The sequence below is a fragment of the Pelophylax lessonae genome (genome assembly GCF_965119305.1).
Source record: "Pelophylax lessonae genome assembly, chromosome: 3".
Classification (NCBI taxonomy): Eukaryota; Metazoa; Chordata; class Amphibia; order Anura; family Ranidae; genus Pelophylax; species Pelophylax lessonae.
In genome coordinates this window covers 232212060-232226438 of record NC_138770.1, presented here as the reverse complement: position 1 = coordinate 232226438, position 14379 = coordinate 232212060, and the positions used below count along the sequence as shown (strand labels likewise).

The following is a 14379-nucleotide window of genomic DNA, read 5'->3' as shown; positions in this document are numbered from 1 at the left end:
TTACCAGGTTATACGCGGCCCTTAGGTCAAGCTTGGTAAAGACCGTTGCTCTCTTGAGGCGGTCGAACAATTGAGTAACCAACGGGATCGGGTATGCATTCTTGAGCGTGATGCAATTGAGGCTGCCTATAATCAATGCAAGGTCTCAACTCACCCCCCTTCTTCTTTACGAAGAAAAAAACGCCACCCACTGGAGAAGTTGAATTACGAATGTGCCCCAAGGCAAGCGCATCCACCACATACTCCTCCATGGCCTTATTCTTCGCAAGAGAGGATAAACTCTGCCACGAGGGGGAATGGCACCAGGTTGCAAGTCTATGGTACAATTGTACGGGCGATGAGGGGAGTACCAACGCCCACCTTGTGAAATACATCTTGATACTCATGATATTCGGTAGGTCACACTGAATCCGAGGAGGTACAAAGTACCTTAACAGGCCCATGAATAAAAACAGTGCCACACTGTGGAGACCAAGATAGGATCTCAACCGACGCTGAACCCAAGGGTACCTCAAAACAACAGAGTAGTGCGAGGACGATATAACCTGGAAACAGGTCGACTCCCTGTGAACAGCCCCTATGGCCATGTCAACCGGAACAGTTTCATGGGTAACCTGTGCCCGTTGCAGGGGTCTGCCATTAATCGCCTCAATGACTAGTGGAGAAACACGGGGCTGCAAGGGTATGGAATTCGCAGCAGCAAATGCACTGTCAATAAAGTAACCGCCAGCACCATAGTCTACCAACACCTGAGTAACCACCGAATCGGCTGCCCAGGAGAGGACAACTATGATTAGCGGTTTATCTTTACGGGAAACCGGGGGCGAGGAAATACCACCTAAGATCTGCCCCCGACAGGACTTTAGGTGCCAGCGTTTCCGGGACGGGTAGGACAAGACTTTAGGAAATGCCCACCATGACCGCAATACAGGCACTGGCCTTCCCTCCTCCTAAAGGCCCGCTCAGCCTCGGAAAGGCGAGTGAACCCCAGCTGCATGGGTTCACAGCCAGACTCACCATCCCCAGGGGGCATTAGAGGTGAGGAAGGAATGGGTGGGAAAGAAAACGTAGCACCTCTGCTGCCAGGGTACGAAATTTGATGGCATACTCGGCAAAAGTTTGTATACCCTGTTGAATGGACAGGAGCAGCTTAGCAGCAGAGGTAGAGCAAGCAGGCACATCGCATACCCTAGGAAAGGAGGCAACAAAACTCGGGTAATCGAGTATCACAGGATCATCGTTCTCCCATAAGGGATTCACCCAGGCCAAGGCCTTGTCCAAGAGCAATGAGATTAGGAAGCCCACCTTGGACCTGTCAGAAACAAACATCTAAAGTAGTGTGCAGGATCCCCTCATGGTGGCCACGGCAGGTGTACAGACAGATCAGGTAACACAAATACCGAGAACTCCTGGATACCTAAGAGGTTTATGGAACTATTAGGTGATTTATATCTGTGACATCTATCATGCTAGGAAAAGTCGCCTTTCTTCCAGTTCAGTCTGTGTTGTTAACATGTGTGAGATAGCCCCAGCCTTACACCACTCCACAAGCCATGCCCTCTGACATGTTTTGCTCCACTCGCTGGGGCTTAGTCCTAGAGAGTGGCGATTTTTCTAAACATACTACACCACTGGATGGTTATATTTAATGCCCACACCCCATTCCAGAGCACCAACAGGACAATATATATCGTCCTTTTTTGCTTAGAGTGGCACTACAAGTATAAGCAGGCCTGGCATCTGCCAGAAACATACATATAACTTTTCAGTTGACTGTGTAAGATTTACAAATACATTATTAACATTGGCCTTTGTTTTTCCACACACAGATATCAGCAGAGAGTAGCCCTTTACATAGCTGCACATTTTGGCCATCTAAAAATGGCAGACTGGCTTCAGAAGAAGAGTGTAAGAGCGGATGAAGCCATTGGTGTCCATCCTTACAGAGAATGGTGCTGTGAGACCGATCACCCAGATATAGGCAAATGTGCCATTCATGCAGCTGCTGAAGCAGGCCAAATACTTTTGATCAAAGCCTTTGTTGCACGTAATGTTTTGTGTTTAGAATGTAAGACTCCTTTTGGTCAGACACCTCTCAGGACATGTATCCACCAGGGCCACAAAGACTGCGTATTATATTTAATCATGAAGATGTGGTCAATTGTCGCTTTCCCTAATATTTATCTTCCTATGAATATCTATGTCAAGATCAAAAAATGGCTTTTTGTGACTCAGAAAAAATTATGCAAAGTGAAGAGGGGGGATGCACAATTTAAAACACGTGTTGGGGACCCATTTGTTGTGGATGGTTTTACAGAACCCAAGATGACTAGTAAAAGTCTGCATAATCTTTATCAGCACAAATGGAAAAATATCAGGAGTCATAACAATGGTCAGACTCAGAGAAGCCAAGACTTTGCTAATGTTGTCTTAAAACTCCACCCTATGACACCAACACCATCCAGGTTTCCTCCAGTCATGAAAACAGCAGAAAATCTGGCTGAGAAAAGACTTGAAGGAGAGCGGGATTCTTTGGATATTCTACATAACAACACATGGAAGGCTCAAATTTCTCTTCCACCCATCAGCAGCATTAACCGCCCATGCAATTTAACAATGCCACATGCTACCCTTCTTCTGAATTCTTCCTTAGAGTCTTTTTCAAAGCACCATGGTCTGACACCAAGGCAAAATGCAATATATTTCTTAAGTCTTGCCAGGTAAATATAGTAAGTTTGTACATTTTCATAGCTTACTTCCTTGAATTTAATTGCCTGTTTGAATTTAATGAGGTCACTTACTTTGTGGATGGTGAATTAATTTTTTTATGCAACATTGAAATATAAAAGTCATTCAATTTTATATGGGTAGATATTAGGGATAATCAAACTTTTCAAAAGTTCGGTTTCGACCAGAACACCCGAACTTCCCAAAAGTTCGGCCCGGATTTCAGAACCCCATTAAAATCAATGGGACCCGAACTTCGGTAATCAAAAAACACCATTTTGAAGCCCTAAAACCCAATAAATGCCCCTAAAAAGTGCCTAGGGTTCTGGGTCATGCCCCAGGGACTATTAATCACACAAAAAAAATTCTTAAAAATTGTCATTTTTGATAGAGAGCCAATTATTGAAAAAATTATTGAAAAAAAAAATGAGATTTCTTTGGATTTGGATTTAGTTTGGTGTCTGGGGGGTCTAAAAAGTGTACCTGTGAAGTTTTAGCTCTGTAGCATGTCCAGAACCAGAAAAAAAAGTTTGTTTGTATTAGAATTAATATAGAATAGGGATATGGCTCCGCTATTTTCACACCTTGCCGGTTTTGTAGCAAGCGTTTTTTGGGGCATTTTTTGGAGGACTTTGGAGGCAAGCATAACATCAGAACTTCTGTGTAGGGGTATATATACATACACCCATCTATGTATATATACTTATACACATATATAGGTGTGAAAGTAGCAGAAACCTATGCTTGCGCAAATGAAATAATTAACAGGCATATGTCTCCGCTCCTGCCTCCAAAGACGCCCAAAAAATGCCCAAAAAAACGCCAGCTACAAAAATGCCCAGGTGTGTTTTTGCAGCTGGCGTTTTTTTTGGGCATTTTTTGGGGGTCTTTGGAGGCAGGCAAAACATCTGAACTTCTGTATAGGGGTATATATACACACACACTTATATGTATTTATACACATACACACATATAGGTGTGATAGGAGCGGAGACATATGCCTGTTAATTATTTCATTAGCGCAAGCATAGTGTTCTGCTACTTTCACACCTATATATGTGTATGTGTATATATACATACATGGGTGTATGTATATATACCCCTATACAGAATTTCAGATGTTTTGCCTGCCTCCAAAAACCCACAAAAAATTCCCAAAAAAATGCCTGCACCAAAAAAAATGCCCAGGTGTGTTGTTGCAGGCGTTTTTTTTTGGGCATTTTTTGTGGGTCTTTGGAGGCAGGCAAAACATCTGAACTTCTGTATAGGGGTATATATACACACACACACCTATATGTATTTATACACATACACACATATAGGTGTGATAGGAGAGAAGCCATATTGGTGTTAATTATTTCATTAACGCAAGCATAGGTTTCTGCTATTTTCACACCTATATATGTGTATGTGTATATATACATACATGGGTGTATGTATATATACTCCTACACAGAAGTTCAGATGTTATGCCTGCCTCCAAAGACGCCCAAAAAATGCCCAAAAAAACACCAGTTACAAAAACGCCCAGGTGTGTTTTTGCAGCTGGCGTTTTTTTTGGGCATTTTTTTGGGGTCTTTGGAGGCAGGCAAAACATCTGAACTTCTGTATAGGGGTATATATACACACACACTTATATGTATTTATACACATACACACATATAGGTGTGATAGGAGCAGAAACATATGCCTGTTAATTATTTCATTGGCGCAAGCATAGTGTTCTGCTACTTTCACACCTATATATGTGTATGTGTATATATACATACATGGGTGTATGTATATATACCCCTACACAGAAGTTCAGATGTAATGCCTGACTCCAAACATGTCCTCAAAAAAGCCCTATAAACGCCTGCAGCAAAAAGCAGGGAGACAGGCGAGAAGCCATATCGCTGTTCTGTAAGTGACCTAAGAGAAACAATCTTTTCTCTATAGCGGTCACCCTGACATGGAAGGGATAGCAGTCAGAGTCAGTTAACCCTACACTACACTACGGTCCCCTTACACTTAACACTTTCTCTACAGAAACTAGATTATTAAATCTAACTATAGTGGAAAATAGCACCCTAATTACACTAGATATCCCCTTCCTCACACTAAAAATTGCTAAATGACACTTTGTAGCAGAAGTCACAGAACTGCTTCCACTCTCTTCCACGTCCCTGTATTACAATGCTAGGAATTTGGCAGGGGCTATCTTATATACTGGGGGGCGTATTCACTAATGATTGGCCTATGGACCCCCTAGTCACTCCAATCACATTCCTAGCATTCTCCTGCCCCCTCAATTGGCTTTTGCTGATGGTTCTGGTCCAATCACGGGCTTTTAAAGCCCATTTCCTGTACCATTGCATTTTGGTCGGTTCTGGTTGCCGAATTCTGAACTTTTTCAGCAAAAAGTTCGGAAATAGGCCGAACCTCGAACAGCCAATGTTCGGGTCGACCATCGGTTCGATCATCCCTAGTAGATATCTCTCCGAAGACAGTTGCAGTGAGTGATCTGTCCATGCTTATACATGTTGATATACAATCATAAATTAAATCTGCAATGGCTATTTTAATGAGCAATAGTCAAATGCATCATTTGCAGTATATTTATGGCTGGGCATCCCTCAGACCAATGGTTATCAATTTATGAGGTATTAGGAGACTCAACCTAAGCCCATCAACAAAGACCTGGACTGCTTGAGAGGACTGTAAAAAACTGCAGACATAGTAGAGGAAATGATGGTTAGAGAAAATGCTAAGCTTTGGTTGGAGACATGCTGCAGAAGACAATGAGAGTCTGGGAACATGTTTCATGAGGCTACTAGAGATGACTGCAGCAAAATAACAAAGGGCCACAATTTGGTCAAAAGTGTCCTAAGCCTAGACCAGCCGTTTTCAACCAGGGTGCCTTCTGGGCTCTTCGGAGATGTCTTGGCAAAAAAAACAAAAAAATTGTCCCAAAAATAGTCAACCAGCCAGCAAGTGGATCAAGCCTGCTGTTTTGTTACACAAAGTCAAAGGTTTTTATGGTGCAGCATTACAACCTTGGGCACCATGTGGGTCAACCACTGGCACCTTAACAGCCAATATCATTGGTTGATAAGGACTTCAGGCACCAGCACAGCATCCTTGTTTGCCCCTGCTCCGTCCCTTGTTGTCAGCACTGGGGTCACGTTAGCAGAGAGAGGGAGAGAAACTGAGGGAGAAGACAAATGCTAGAATAATAGTCAATGCCAGTTTGTAAAGGTGGAGTAACAAATCACTTTTTTTTGGTTTAGTATTTTAGTTTTTTACATTTAAAATAAGTTACCTTGAGATTTTGCATAATTTAAAGGATAAGTTCACCTTTAAAAAAAACAAATAAATGCACAACTTTTTGCAGGTAAAAAATGGGCATGAATTATTTGTTTATTAAGAGCCTTTAAAGCATTGCACCCGTGATCAACATATTTCGTAGGGGCAGGGAGTTAAACAATGACAGGAACCATCAATGAACTACCTAGAGCACACAACAGTGCCCTGGTAGTTAATTGAGAACTACAAGCTGACAGATGCAAGGGATGATGGTAGTTGTAGTTTTCCCATTCACAGAACTCTGTGAATGAATGATGCAGGGAGAGGCTGCAGCAGTGGGAACATGTTACATGTTCCACTTTAAAAACGGGTGGAACATGTAACAAGTCCCCAATGATGACCTAATCTTTTAAAGGGTGCCTTAACTAAAAAAATGGTTGAGAAATACTGGCCTAGGCTATCCCAAGGAACATTGATGAATGTGACAGAATATTTTGTGAACTGAAGCATATTTTGTTTGGAACACATTGAACAGATCAGTTACTTCTCTAATAGGAATGGGCCTGGGCGTGTTCAGGATTCCACCTGCCTGATCCCGCCAGAAAGCAGACACTGCACATGGCTAATCACAGGCAGTGATACATTTCCACATCTGCAGCTGCACAGACCAGGAAATGTCTCACTGCCTGTGATTAGTCGTGTGCAGTCTCGGCTTCCTGGTGGGATCAGGCAGGTGGGACCCCGAACACGCCTGAGCCCATCTCTATATTAAAACATGAAAATATCAATCTCTGAAATTCTCCAGCATGATAGACAATCTGTGGAACTGCTGTTTCAGAGTTTTTGAAAACATGAAATCTCACTGCCAGAGAATCTGAAATGATGCTTACATAACAAGTAGTAATCAGACTGTGTATGGCTTTTCTTGGAGGCTAAGTAAGTGGAAATATCACAAGTTTATATTTCACAGCCTAACCTTAACACCATAAAAAGAGTCAGAAAACTCTTGTGCCAGTTTATCTATTGGCATATCTCTAGCTCTCTCCTATTTTGTTTCCGCTTCACATATTAGGGGAAATCATGATATCACAGGTGCTTTTGCCTGGCCAATAAGATGCCTAAACTAATGGAAAAATGAAACATTTACCATGTAAACTTCCTAGTCAATGTGAAGCAAATACATGGGCCTGACCTTGACTCGCATTTCAATGAGCTGCCCCAGCCACGAGAAACGCAGTAAAAGAAGTCCCTGACCCTTTTTTAAAATCGTGCGGCACTGAATCGCACCATGCAGATCGGACCCCTAACTGACATTTTTGACACTTTTGGGGGGACCAGTGATATTACTAAAGTAATCAGTGCTAAAAATATGCACTATTACTGTAGTAGTGACACTGGCAGGGAAGGGGTTAACACTGTGGGTGATCAAGGGGTTAAATGTGTACCTAGGGGCATGTTTCTAACTGTATGGGGGTTAGACTTGTGAAATGATCATAGAGACCTGTGATCCTATATAGAAGGATCACAGGAGCTCTATGATCATTCCAGAGAGAAGAACGGTCAGTTGTGTTTACAACAGTTGACCGTTCCTCTCTCTTAGCGGGGAACGATTGCGGGTGCCAGACGGCAATCGGAGCCGCCTTCCCCATGCATCGGAGTCCCCGCTGCCGAGTGGGGGCGGGAGTGCGCTGCCAGGGGCGCGCGCTCGCCCCTTAGCTGCAGGCGCACGACTGACGTAGACCTACGTTGTTTCGTGCAGGAGGGCCAGACTGCGATGGGCGTTCCAGAAGTGGTTAAAAAAACTAATTATCCTTTGTGTCTTTACCTGTCTTCAGCCTCGTACACACGATCTGAAAATCGTACAAAACGTTTGGTCCGAGAAAGGAACGTACCATTTTTGGATCGTGTGTACACTACTTTTGACAGCTGATTCCGACTGTCAGAATGAAATTTTCCAAAGGGGCAAACTCCAAAGCCAAGGGAGTGTGGCTATTCTCTTTGTAATGGTCAGGGCAGTTGGCATTTCTAGTGGATAAACTCTACATTTGGAGTCTATGGGTACTGTACTTTACCAGTAACCATGAAGGGCTGAAATGTCAAAAGTATTGGGACAGCTGCCTTTACATACACATGAACTTAAATGCATCCCAGTCTTAAGTTGGCCATACACTAGCCGAAAAATTGTTTGAAAATCTGCCATTTGTTCATTTTTCGTCCAGTTAATGGGCACAAATAGAAAATTGGTTTTAACTTTTTCAGAGCTGAAAATCAAAGGAACAGTTTGGAATATTCTACAGAGCGCACGATAAACTGAAATGTGAGAAAAGTGAAAAACAAGTGGCGAAAAGTGAAAAACAGAATCATTTATGTCCAATGAATTATTTATCGATCAAAACTCTGTCATTACATAATGGAAAAATCGTTTGCTCTCATGGCCGAGTGTTCATTATTCAAAAACGAGTTTGAACGATTTTTAGGCTAGTGTATGGCCAGCAAAAGTCTGTAGGGTTCAATATTGAGTTGACCCACCCTTTAGAGTGGAGACTGCAAGCCAGGCCTTCTCGTCCAACATCAGTGCCTGACCTCACAAATGCACTTCTGGAAGAATGGTCAAACATTCCCATAGATACACTCCTAAACTTTGTGGACAGCCTTCCCAGAGGAGTAAAAACTGTTATGGCTGGAAAGGGTGTGACAATTTAATATTGAACCCTATGGACTGAGACTGGGATGCCATTAAAGTTCATGTGCGTGTAAAGGCGGACGTCCCAATACTTTTAACAATATAGTGTATCAATATTTGTTGAAACTACACTTTTAAGTAAATTATCTTAAAGCAAGCATTACATTTAAATAATGCAAAACAATAAATGCCAGTTAGGGAATGGTTGCCATGGATCATTTTTCTTAGTACACTGCTAAGTGGTTATTTCCCCCTGTGTTCAATGTGAATTGAAATATTCTATTGAATTGATGAGGGCAGTACAGCTGCTTCAGTGTGCTTGAAGCAACACATGATAGCATTAACTATGAGGGGGGACAGTTAGGCCATCTAGTGGAAGTAAATAAAATACATCTAGACTCTTTGATAATGATAAGAGTTGCTTTTGGAGAATTATAAAGCTAATCAATCACGATTGTCTAGTTTTTAACTCTGGTTCACAGTGCTTGCGACTTCTCATGTGACTAGCTGTGACGTGCAATATAGAAAGTGGCATGGCAAGACAAAACACATTCATTTCAATGGGTGCTGTCTTAATTGCTGTGACTCAAGTCGCAGCGACAGAAATATTAGTTTATACACTGATTTTCTGTGTCTTCCTTGTGATATGAGTACTATAGGATGCAATGTTAAAATCTTTCTTATCTTTGCAACTTTGGCTGCGACTACAGAAGGTTTTTAAACCAATACTCCACTCCCATTCTATTTTTTTTCTGTGTACCTGTGGCTTAGCCTATCCCTGCAGCTCAAAATGTCCTCCCAAGCAATGCCACCTCCCAAAGCACATTGTCCACCTAGAAGGTACATTTTACAGCTGTGTTCATAGTGCAGGAAAGATGGCTTCCAAGAGACTTATGCCTCATACACACGTTCAGATAATCGTACGAAAATAATCGCTTTCGACTTGATCGCACGATAATCTGATCGTTAGTACACAGCTTTCGACAGCCGATCACGACAGTTCATCCAACAAAATCCGAAGGGACAAACACGAAAACTTCTGTCATACGATAGCCTAGCGAACGACAATCGTTTAATCAGTACAGTATGCGTCTGCTAAAAATCGATCGACAAAAACCGCGCATGATCAGAAACACTAAAATAGCACGGAAAAAGCCTGGCTGCCATTGTTTTTGTTTTGCACCATCTGATACGTAGCTAAGCAACCAGGAAGCTTTTCCAGAATCGTACGAAAAAAATCCTACGTTTATATGCATTGTTGAATTCGATATTAGTATCATGCAACAAAATGCGAACAATAAGTCGTCCGATTATCTGAACGTGTGTATGAGGCATTATTTATTATATCTTTTCATGTGACAACACTGAAGAATTTACACTTTGCTACAATGTAAAGTAGTGAGTGTACAGCTTGTATAACAGTGTAAATTTGCTGTCCCCTCAAAATAACTCAGCCATTAATGTCTAAACCACTGGCAACAAAAGTGAGTACACCTCCAAGTTAAAATGTAAAAATTGGGCCCAAAGTGTCAATATTTTGTGTGGCCACCATGATTTTCCAGCACTGCCTTAATCCTCTTGGGTATGGAGTTCACCAGAGCTTCACAGGTTGCCACTGGAGTCCTCTTCCACTCCTCAATGATGACATCACGGAGCTGGTGGATGTTAGAGTTAGAGATGTTGCGCTCCTCCACCTTCTGTTTGAGTATCTCCCACAGATGCTCAATAGGGTTTAGGTCTTGAGACATGCTTGGCCAGTTCATCACCTTTACCATCAGCTTCGTTAGCAAGTCAATGGTCATCTTGTATGTGTGTTTGGGGTCGTTATCATGTTGGAATACTGCCCTGTGGCCTAGAGGGGAGATCATGCTCTGCTTCAGTATGTCACAGTACATGTTGGCATTCATGGTTCCCTCAATGAACTGTAGCTCCCCAGTGGCGGCAGCACTCATGCAGACCATGACACTCCCACCACCATGCTTGACTGTAGGCAAGACACATTTGTCTTTGTATTCCTCACCTGGTTGTTGCCACACACGCTTGACACCATCTGAACCAAATACGTTTATCTTGGTGTCATCAGATCGCAGGACATGGTTCCAGTAATCCATGTTCTTAGTCTGCTTGTCTTCAGCAAACTGTTTGCTAGCTTTCTTGTGCATCATCTTTAGAAGAGGTTTCCTTCTGGGACGACAGCCATGCAGACCAATTTGATGCAGTGTGCGGCGTATGGTCTGAGCACTGACAGGTTGACCCCCCCCCCACCCCTTCAACATCTGCAGCTATGCTGGCAGCACTCATACGTCTATTTCCCAAAGACAACCTCTGCTGAGCACGTGCACTCAACTGCTTTGGTCGACCATGGCGAGGCCTGTTCTGAGTGGAACCTGTCCTGTTAAACTGCTATATGGTCTTGGCCACTGTACTGCAGCTCAGTTTCAGGGTCTTGGTAATCTTCTTATAGCCTAGGCCAGTGGTTCTCAATTCCGGTCCTCGGGACCCACCAACAGGCCAGGTTTGCAAGATAACTAAATTACATCACAGGTGATCTCATTTGCTGCTCAGTGATTGCAGTATTCTAGTCTGCATCCCCCAAGGTAATACTTAAAATCTGGCCTGTTAGTGGGTCCCGAGGACCGGAATTGAGAACCACTGGCCTAGGCCATCTTTATGTAGAGCAACAATTCTTTTTTTCAGATCCTCAGAGAGTTCTTTGCCATGAGGTGCCATGTTGAACTTCCATGATCAGTATGAGAGAGTGAGAGCGATAACACCAAATTTAACACACCTGCTCCTCATTCACACCTGTGACCCTGTAACACTAGCAAGTCACATGACATCTGGGAGGGAAAATGGCTATTTGTGCCCAATTTGGACATTTCCACTTGGGGGTGTACTCACTTTTGCTGCTAGCGCTTTTCACATTAATGGCTGTGTGTTGAGTTATTTTGAGGGGACAGCAAATTTACACTGTTATACAAGCTGTACACTCACTACTTTACATTGTAGCAAAGTGTCATTTCTTCAATGTTGTCACATGAAAAGATATAATAAAATATTTACAAAAATGTGAGGGGTGTACTCACTTTTGTGAGATAGTGTATATATATATATATATATATATATATATATATATATATATATATATAGAGAGAGAGAGAGAGAGCGAAGAAGTTGTCCCAATCTGGATAACTGCAAATCTGGAAGAAATACACAAATAAAAATTTACAAAAAAGAATACTGGGATGAACAGCTCTGCAAGCGTATGTAAACTCTTACCTTGTAAAACCGCCCATTCGGTTGCTGTCTGTCTTTTGCTTGGTATTGTAGCCCATTCTGTTTTAAATAGATATGAAATGGAAAACATTTGTGTATAGATATAAAAAGAAACTATTATAAACACTTCCCCCCCCCCCATTTTTATAGGTGATCACATTCCCTCTGTTCTCAGTTACATAAGAGCAAAGGGGGGGGGGGGGGGAGCAGCACACTGATCTTTCCAGTAAAAGGCTGTGAAGGGGGGAGGTCCAGGACAGGTCTCATTATTGAAGGAGAGCAGATGGAGTTCCCGGGACTGCTAGAGAACTGACCACAGTGTGTTCTCCTGTGATCAGTTTTTAACTGCTTCCCGACTGCAATATAGCGAAATGACAGCTAGAGCGTGGTTGTCTAGTTCTGGGAGGGTGTCATATGATGTCCTCCCATGATTGTGTCCTTAGGACACAGCTGATCACAGATAGGGGTAAAGGGCCAATCACATAGACCCTTTACCACATGATTAGCTGTGTCCAATCACAGCTAATCACAATGTAAACACAAGCCAGTTATCGGCATTCCTTTCTTCATGCTGACAGTGCGAGGAGAGGAGAGCTGATAAATGGCTTGTGTGAAAGGGACATCTACATTGATAATCAGGGCGCTGATTAACAGTGTCCTGATTCTCAATGCAGTCTCAACAGTGCCCTCCAGTGCTGCCAATCAGTGCCCATTAGTGCCTCCTCATCAGTGTCACCTATCAGTGCTGCCTATCAGTGCAGTCTATTAGTGCCTCCTCATCAGTGTCACCTACCAGTGCTGCCTATCAGTGCAGTCTATTAGTGCCACCTCATCAGTGCCCATCGGTGCAAATTCATCAGCGCACATAAGTGAAGGAGAAAAATTAACGTTTGCAAATTTTTAGAACTATGAAAACCTTTTTTTTTCCAAGATTTTGGGTTTTTTTTATCATTTATTTAGCAAAAAATGAAAAACCCACTGGTGAATAAATACCACCAAAAGAAAACTCTATTTGTGTTAAACAAAATGATAAAAATTTCATATAGGTACAATGTAGCATGACCGTGCAATTGTCATCCCAAAATGTGACAGCGCTGAAAGCTGAAAATTGTCCTGGGCAGGAAGGGGGTTAAAGTGCCCAGTGTCCAGTGGCCAGTGCCCAGTACATACTCTTTACAGGTGGAAGGTATAAATAAAGCTTGTTAATAATGAATTGGAATAACTATTTATCATTCAGTATGCAATGGTTTTTATTTTTTTACAGTCATGTAATGCAATGTCAACTTACTCTTTTTAGTGAATTTAAAGAAAAACCTTGGCTCCAGCAGCTAGACATGGCACGGATGTTGGCCAAGAAGATGGTATACCAGCAATAAGGACAGCAAGATTACGCTCTACAGACATCTACCCTTAGACAGTTAACATTGCACATTTATGGATTTTTGCTGTTTGCTGATATTTCTGTGCAACCCTGGCTTCTATTTTTGTATCATTGCCATACTTAGATCCACATATCAAAAGACTGCATTTCTCCTCTATTCCTATTCTAGTGATGCCTCAAAATTCCGGATTTTCTTCCACTTTTATTTTTGGTGATAGTGCTAAAACAATATAATTCCTATGTTAACACATATGCATAAATAACACCATTAGTACAATACAGGCATGCCCCACTTTTAAGTACACAATGGGACCGGAGCATGTACTGTATGTAAAACGAAAATGTAATTAAAGTGAAGCAATACCTTTTTTCACTTCTCAATGCATGTAAATACACTAGCTCTATGGGAAATCTTGGTCAGCTTGACATGGCACTGCTCCCCATTTTTAACATTTAACACTGGCATCTAAGGGAAATCTTGGTCAAATTGAAATGGCACTGTTCCCGAACCATAAGTGAAAGGGGCACCAAACTTGGGAAGCACGTTAAGGGGACCCAGGACAACGACATGTTAGATTACCTAGGCAAGCTGGCCGACCCCAAATATACAGTGGGTACGGAAAGTATTCAGACCCCCTTAAATTTTTCACTCTTTGTTATATTGCAGCCATTTGCTAAAAACATTTAGGTTCATTCTTCTTCCTCATGAATGCACACATAGCACCCCATACTGACAGAAAAACACAGAATTGTTGACATTGTTGCAGAAAAAATGAAATATCACATGGTCCTAAGTATTCAGACCCTTTGCTCAGTATTTAGTAGAAGCCCCCTTTTGATCTAATACAGCCAGGAGTCTTTTTGGGAAAGATGCAACAAGTCTTTCACACCTGGATTTGGGGATCCTCTGCCATTCCTCCTTGTAGATCCTCTCCAGTTCCGTCAGGTTGGATGGTAAACGTTGGTGGACAGCCATTTTTAGGTCTCTCCAGAGATGCTCAATTGGGTTTAAGTCAGGGCTCTGGCT

The 14379-nt window shown here is 42.3% G+C and overlaps 1 protein-coding gene across 2 annotated transcripts in view; it reads left to right on the top strand.

Moving 5' to 3' along the window:
• The window catches only part of ANKUB1 (ankyrin repeat and ubiquitin domain containing 1), a 48329-nt gene extending 34704 nt beyond the window's left edge, over nt 1-13625 (top strand). For both annotated transcript variants that reach the window (XM_082249996.1, XM_082249995.1), the window contains exons 5-6: nt 1830-2720; nt 13269-13625. In XM_082249996.1, the coding sequence (XP_082106122.1) occupies nt 1830-2720; nt 13269-13347 (970 nt within the window). In that variant the 3' untranslated portion in view covers nt 13348-13625. The remainder of the gene's footprint in view (nt 1-1829; nt 2721-13268) is intronic.
• The last annotated feature ends 754 nt before the right edge of the window (nt 13626-14379 follow it).